The sequence below is a fragment of the Helobdella robusta genome, assembly GCF_000326865.2.
Source record: "Helobdella robusta unplaced genomic scaffold HELROscaffold_15, whole genome shotgun sequence".
NCBI lineage: Eukaryota > Metazoa > Annelida > Clitellata > Rhynchobdellida > Glossiphoniidae > Helobdella > Helobdella robusta.
Window position 1 is genome coordinate 3,988,502 of NW_008703839.1, and position 7,868 is coordinate 3,996,369.

The 7,868-nt window shown below is 32.8% G+C and overlaps 1 protein-coding gene across 1 annotated transcript; it reads left to right on the forward strand.

Annotated features, from left to right (window-relative positions):
• Window positions 1-284: 284 nt before the first annotated feature.
• Window positions 285-7,594, forward strand: HELRODRAFT_74895 (hypothetical protein; the record flags this gene model as incomplete). The annotated part of the gene is made up of 15 exons (XM_009015348.1): window positions 285-419; window positions 513-725; window positions 817-988; window positions 1,092-1,198; window positions 1,324-1,465; window positions 1,583-1,663; window positions 2,101-2,170; window positions 2,305-2,428; window positions 4,990-5,061; window positions 5,189-5,328; window positions 5,717-5,889; window positions 6,066-6,140; window positions 6,290-6,478; window positions 7,022-7,303; window positions 7,443-7,594. 15 exons carry the CDS (start codon window positions 285-287, stop codon window positions 7,592-7,594), a joined length of 2,127 nt encoding a protein of 708 aa, XP_009013596.1.
• Window positions 7,595-7,868: the final 274 nt, after the last annotated feature.

The following is a 7,868-nucleotide window of genomic DNA, read 5'->3' on the forward strand; positions in this document are numbered from 1 at the left end:
TTCTTAATGAGTTTAAGTGTCTTCTTATATATATAGTTTGTTAACCTTACCCATCTGAAACTTCTTTTTAATGGTTTGGCACTGTATATAAGGATGCAAACTTATTTTTCGACAGAAATTTCAAGTAAAGAAGATATACACAGAAACAGTTGAAGTTTAAAAATTTGTTTAATTAGGACTGATTTGTTACCAGATACATACTGAGCATTTTTGTTAATTTTAACTAATTTTATTAGTAAATGAAACAGAAGTTTGATAAAGTTTAGTAACCTGATTAAATCATCATGCTGGCCTTGTTAGTTAACGTTTTGTCGATAACACTTGAAGTCTTATCGTACTTATTTGATGCAATCCTCTTCATTCCCTATTACTTTTTTGACAACCATGCTGAAATTATGACAAAGACCAAACAGGCAAAGGTTGGTAATTTTATTTATTTTTTTTTATAAAAATAAATTATTGAACAACTATTTTGATTTTCAATGCTAGTTATCCTCAACAAAAACTTTCAGGCTAAGCCTTTGGTGGAAAATGACTCAAGCAGTCCCTATAGATCATTGGAAGTGTATGACGGATTGTTGACAACTCCAGTGCCAGATTGTAGAACCATTACAGATTTGTTTGACTACGCTGTCAAGAAGTTTGCTGATGTTGAGACCTTGGGTACCAGGGAGTTGCTCTATGAGGAGGAAGAAAAACAACCAAATGGAAAATTTTTCAGCAAAGTAACTGCGTTTTATTTTTTACTAAGATTTTTCACATTAAAATTTTATTTGTTATAATCTAGAATTTATAAATGATTTTTTTGGGTTGCAGGCCATTTATGGTGATTATAAATGGTTGACATACAAACGTGTCCAAACTCTGGTTGAGGACTTTGGCTGTGGTCTGGTTCAATTGGATCCAAGTTCAACTGTTTGCATATTTGCAGACACCTGTGCTGGCTGGCTCATTTCTGCCTTTGCATGTTTCAAGTATAATGTGCCATGTTAGAATCAATTTTTTTTGTAGTTGCATTGAATTCATTTCCGTATTATTCAAAATTATTATAAGAGTAAATGAGCTAATGAATGATGACCAATGACAACCAGTGACTACGTTGTATCCGACACTCGGAGAAGATGCAATCAAACATGGTCTGAATGAAACTGAGGCCAGCATACTCATCACTACTGCTGATGGAATCAACAAGTTCAAGGTTGTTGAGTGGATTGGTTGGCAAAATGATGGATGGATGAGTGGATGGATGGATTGATTAATTTAAAAAGAAAGTTTTCTAGCTAAACCAGACAAATTTTGATAATTTTGAAAATTTCCCTGCAGAATGTTGTAAAAGATTTGCCAAGCTTGAAGTACATAATTTTCATTGATGATTTCTTCCTGAACCATAACAAGAAACCAGCTTTGACATCATTTGAAGGCTCCCAAGTACAAGTTTTACCATGGTCTAGAGTTATGGACAACGGTTCAAAGTCAAGTCTCAAATCAAGTACAGTGAACATCTGCCTAAAATTTTATGAGTTTTTGCAAAATGATTTGGAAGAAAAAGTAATTAAAATTTTTCATTAACATATGTTACCAGCTCTAATCAAAAGTCGTCGTCCAAAGCCAGATGACTTGGCAATCATAATGTACACTAGCGGTTCCACCGGCCAGCCTAAAGGTTCTTAATTCACAGATCAATTTTCGCACGTGTCGTCTGCATGCATGTACTTGTATATGTATTTGTATGTATTTATGTAGGTGTGAACCATATTTTATATATCTATTATATAACGGATTTGGTTTTTTTGTATGCATTAGTTACGCCATCTCTAGTCAATTCCTTATCGTTTCAAACTATGAACAAAGTCTCGAGAATAATAAAATATAATAATAATGGTATAATAGAATGTGATTGGGGAATTTAATATGCCTGGAAGTGGAAGTGTCCTCTCTTACAAACTTGTATTGTTTCGTCAGTTTTCATTATAATGTTTATAAATAGAATGTTTAATTTTCAATGTATGTAATCCTAAATTTTAATTAATAATATATATGATTTAGTTCAATTTATACTCAATATAATTAATATGTAAAATTATTCTCTAAATATCCTAGGTGTGTTAATATCTCATAGAAACATCTGCTGCAGTATGGCTGCCTTTATACACGCTCTTGGAAATTTAAAGTTCGCACTTCTTCCTTTGCCTTGTTTTTATTTTCTTGAATTTATCCGTTCATTAAAATACTCAATTGTCGTTACATCTATCCCCAAAATTGAATGCAGTTCAATTAATTTCAATAAAACATTTGCCATTAAAGTCCTTTGGACACCATAGTTGCCTACCTGCCACTGGCCCACATGCTTGAACTCAGTGCTGAGATGTCCAGTTTTTTTGCAGGCGTCCACATTGGTTACTCATCTCCCAACACGCTCAACGACCAGGTTGCTTCCTTATTTCAATATTTGCAATTGTATATTTTAAAAAAGTTATTTCAAACATTGGGTGCAAGCGTTACATTTTATTCAAACACAATTTTACGGTTTTATTCATGTTTTTAGTTGTGTTGAATTTCTTGTGTTAGAAATTTTTTCAAACTTCATAATCGTTAAACACCATTATGTTATTTTTCTGGCATTAATGTAATGAGTCTCATTAGCGAGGTAATAACGCCACTTCAAGGTTTTTAGTTGAATTGAGTTCAACGTCATCATTAAAAATTTGAACCTAGAGAACTATTTTTTGACCTAGTAGTTGTAAAAACCAGTGACACAAATTTGATTGATGAGCATGCACACGCACGTGCAAATCATACTCACAGGTTAATTGGGTCAAATTAATTTAATGGCATCTGCCTACTTGCCTGTGTTAGTTACTTTGACACCGAATTTTTCAGGAGTGTTTGTTGGCTTTGCCTTTTAGTTATTTCACTCCGGATATATTGCATAACCATCGTCTCACGAAGTATGCATGTCGTCTAGTTTGATATTTTGAGGCCGAATCGACACGACAGAATTGTTACCTCTTCAAAAAAATGTTTAATTATATTTTGTTAATTTTATTTTTGCATCACGCATAAGGTATGTTTTTGAATGTAAATTTTATAAAATTTTATTCAAAGTATTTTTATTGGTGAAAAGGCGAATAATAATTTTTTAGCAAATTAATATAAAAATAGTTGTTTAAAATGTTTTTTTTATTGATGGTTAGATTTTAAACTTATGACATAAAAAAAGAAGACATAGATAAATTTTTATGTAAGGTTAAAAGCTCCAGCTCTACATTGCGTCATCATTCATTTTCACATCATACTAGATTCATGACATGACATCCTATTACTTTGGCAATCGTAAATCTATCGTCTCATCACGCCGCTTCAAAGTGCATGCTAAGTTTGTATGTTGCTGTCCTCATGACAGGCTACTTAGTACAGACATGTACAAATGGCTGAGCAAGCACGTGCTTCTCAGTCCAAGTCATAAATGTGTTTGTGTATATATATATGTGAACACGTATGTTTGTGTTTGTGTGCGTGTGTGCGTGTTTAATGATTGAATTTCATCATTACTGATGCAATAAGACGGCTGGTGTACTGTGTGAATAGGGGCTTGATAACGTTTCCATCTTGCGAACTTTAACCTGTTTTCTTTTATAAATGTAAATAATTTTTAATTATTTTTAAAAGTTACAGTATTGTATTATATGTAAAAGCATTTCAGCAGAATTTTTGTTGAGATTTAGAAATGTTTTTTTTTTGTCAGTTTTGTATCTTGTTTGATACCATCTTTTCGTCGTCTGAGGTAGATGTGCCGTGCAGCATTTAATACATACCGCCCATCTCTGTAAGGTTTCGGGCTTTATTTGATGCTCGGTTGCTTTATTCAGTTGTTTCATTTATTTTGAACCACTTGAACATGTCAATTTAGTTTTTGTGAAGGCCTTTTAGCCACATTCCGTATTTGTATTTAACGATTAGGATGGTAATTATAAGATTGTTGATTACGTTGACTGGTACTTAATTTATTTTATCCAACTAATTCCAGATTCCTTCTCCCACTTCTTCAATTGCCTTTTAACAAAATCATCTTTTTGTCACATCTATTCCACGTTATATCTTCATCAGTGCATTATCTTCAAACTTGTAATCAATCATCTGACCATAAATAAACTTCCATCTTCAGAATCGTACAACTTCACCCGTCCTTAACGACCAGTCACTATCTAACTTACTGGAAAGCACTATCACTTCGCTTAAAAACTCAATTGTTGCACTTAGAAATTTTTCAGCTCATTTATAGTATTCTCATCATACTCTAGGATGTGTGCTGTAATAGAGTTTTGTTTTTCGATTAAATTATGAACAAATTGTTATGAATAGTTTTAATGGCTAGTTTAAGTGCATCACGCCATGCAAGCGAAATGTACTTAATTTCATTATGAACTTTATCCCAACTTTGCGTGCGAAAGATTAAAGTTCCTATTGTGTTATTGCGGTCCATTTTTCAGCCACATCATCTCTTTTAATGACTTCAAATATTTAATCCATAAATTTTAATTTTAATAAATGTTTCAATAGAAAAATGAAATATGTGTATTTTAAAAATTTAAATTATTAAATATTTTCAACGTCAATATGTTCTAAAATTGTAAACATATTCAATCACACGCAAGCATGCATATTATTTTACTAAGGGCACATTCTGCAATAAAGTTACATTAAAAAAAAATTTTTATTTCATTTGGAGTTTGAAACTTGATTTGTATGCGATCAGATTAACAGTTAGAAATAATATTGAACGCGTATAACCTCACACGTCCATAACGGCCTCAACGAACGTTCAAATAACTATCAAATAACTTTCAAATTATTTTGAGAAAATTTAAAAATGTATTTGTTTGTTGCTTATCATTAACATGCCTTTGAGCCAGTCAACTTTTTAGCATTGACGGAATATATGAAATTTTTTTTTATTAATTTCTTATTAAATGATGAATTGTTTGGCAGTCTTCCAAAATAAAGAAGGGAAACAGAGGTGACGTATCCGTCCTGCAGCCCACACTCATCGCCATCGTGCCTGTTAGTGTCCTTTTCCTCTTCTCCTGTTCATGATTTTATTCAAATTATTTGCAGTTAGAATTGTTTATTGGAAATATCTGTTCACGTTTATATGCGTATGTACGTTTAATTGACAACAACAAAACAGGTTATAATGGATCGTATGTACAAAGCAGTTTGGGACAAAGTGAACCAAGGAAATGAATTTCAGAAACTCTTTTTCAAATTTATTTACAACTACAAGAGAAAGTGGTACCGAGCAGGCTATCAAACCCCATTAATTGATAGGTATATATCATATAGTCATATATATATATATATATATATATATATATATATATATATATATATATATATATTAACTTGTCACCGTGTTAGCTCAGTCATTAGAAATGGTATTTTTCGCACCGTTATTATGCGATGGCTTGATTCGAATACTGTCCGAAACTGTATTAAGCGTATGATGCGGTGCTCGAGTGTGCAACCAAAGTGTGTATGTGCGTAGTTTGGTGTGGAGAGTATAGCTTTTGCTGCATGAAAGTTCAATTATAAGTTTAAAATTAAATTTAAGCAGTTCTGCATTTGACATTGCAAAGAATTGAAAAAATAAAATGTATGATGTTGATCGCGGTGAACTGCGATTCATAAATTTGCAAGGACATGTTAATGTATGCAGGTTGGTCTTCAAGAAGCTGAAGAGTTCGGTTGGTGACAAGTTGCGGTTGATGGTTTCTGGAGGTGCCCCAATCTCTGATACAACGCAAGAGTTCATGAACATCTGTTTCTGCTGTCCAGTGCTTCAAGGATACGGTCTCACTGAGACTTGTGGTGTTGGCTCCATTCAACCACGTTCGTTCACTTCTCTTGTATTTTATCTAATATTAAATTAATAATTTTTACGCAAATTGTTCTATGCATTCCTCACTATTAAATAAAAATTTAGCTTTATGTAAAAACTTCATTGACGTGCAACGTAAAATTTTGAAAATTAAATGTCTAAATTGCTTTAAATATTTTCATTTCAGTTTATGAACGTACAGCAGGCCGAGTTGGTCGTCCGTTGCTTTCCTGCGAAATCAAATTAGTTGAATGGCCTGAAGGTCATTCCACATTCTTAATTTCATTTTACAAGTTTATTTTGTTAGTCTTTGCCATACAGTATTTATTATCGTTCACATGTAAAATTATTAAAGAGAGAAAGATTTTTGAATTGCACTTGACATTGAAGTAATTAACTACGACATTCAAGGTGGATATTCTCCGATGGATAAGCCCAACCCTCGTGGCGAGATATGGATAAGCGGAGCGATGATATCAATGGGATACTACAAGAACCCTGAGAAAACAGCCGAAAGTTTCAAAGTGATTGATGGACAACGATGGTTTGCGACTGGAGACATTGGATTGTTTGAGTCGGACGGATGCCTGAGAATTATCGGTCCGTTGATGTACTTTGGATTTTATATTATTTGTAAAGTTGGATTAGAATTTTGCAAATTCATCTACAAAGGCCTTCTGTTGAATTTTTGAAATTAAATTAGAGATAGCGCTGTTTTTGCTATGCAATATAATTCTATCTAAAGTTTTCAAAAATACCTTTCTTAACTAAGCAATTACGACTAAAAATTTGTTATAAAAAACCAATTTGACACAAAAAAGATGGTTCTCACAGTAAACGTTTTGTTAATCTTGTTAAACTTTACAGAATTGCACTCAACTCTTTCATTCTTCTATAATGAGTTTCAACTTTTAAATATTCCAAAACATATTCAGATAATTAATTACATATTGTTCCATATTGTGCATATGATTACTAATCAACGTTTCTAATTGAAACACAGATAGAAAGAAAGATTTGGTGAAACTGCGTCTATAATGAGTTTCAACTTTTAAATATTCCAAAACATATTCAGATAATTAATTACATATTGTTCCATATTGTGCATATGATTACTAATCAACGTTTCTAATTGAAACACAGATAGAAAGAAAGATTTGGTGAAACTACAGGCAGGTGAGTACGTCTCTCTTGGAAAAGTTGAAACAGTTTTGAACCTGAGTCCTTACGTTGACAACATCTGCCTGTGTGCTGACCCACTGAAGAACCACACTGTTGCTCTCATCCTGCCTTACAGGAAGAACTTGATTCAACTGGCTTCTGAATTGGGACTAATTCTCAATGGTGGAGACATTAGAAAGATCTTCGACGATGAAAGAATAGTTGAGGCAGTTTTTAAAAATCTGAAAGAGGTGGCCGCACAAGGTTAATATAAATTTTTTCTTTTAAACATTTCATTTTGGTGCTTAGAGCTGCATTTAAGGCGTGTTTTCATATATTGCCATCCGACAAATGTTTTTATGAATACGTATAATATTGGATGTTGATGGGTGATACCATTCAGGAAAACTTGAAAAATTTGAGACTCCCACAAGAATCAAATTGGTGAAAGAACTGTGGACAACTGACGCTGGATTCGTGACGGAGGCCTTCAAACTGAAGAGAAAATTCATTGAGAGCTACTACAAGGATGATATAAGGAAGTTGTATGCCTAGACATCGCCACCGGTTACCTTAACAGCTTATCAGTCCATTTCTTTATTGCCTATAATATGAGATACTACCTAGCAGTCCTTATTGTTATAATATTTTTTTAATATATTATTCTGTTCGTTGTATTTCTGGATATGTTTCTTGAATATTGTATGAGTTGGTTATGATTTTCACGCATTGAGTTGCATTAATTTTTGATACTCAAACGTATTTTTAAATGCATGGAGTTTTCGAAGCGTGCGTCTGTATCTGCAACCAGGCAGTAAGCATTTTCCTA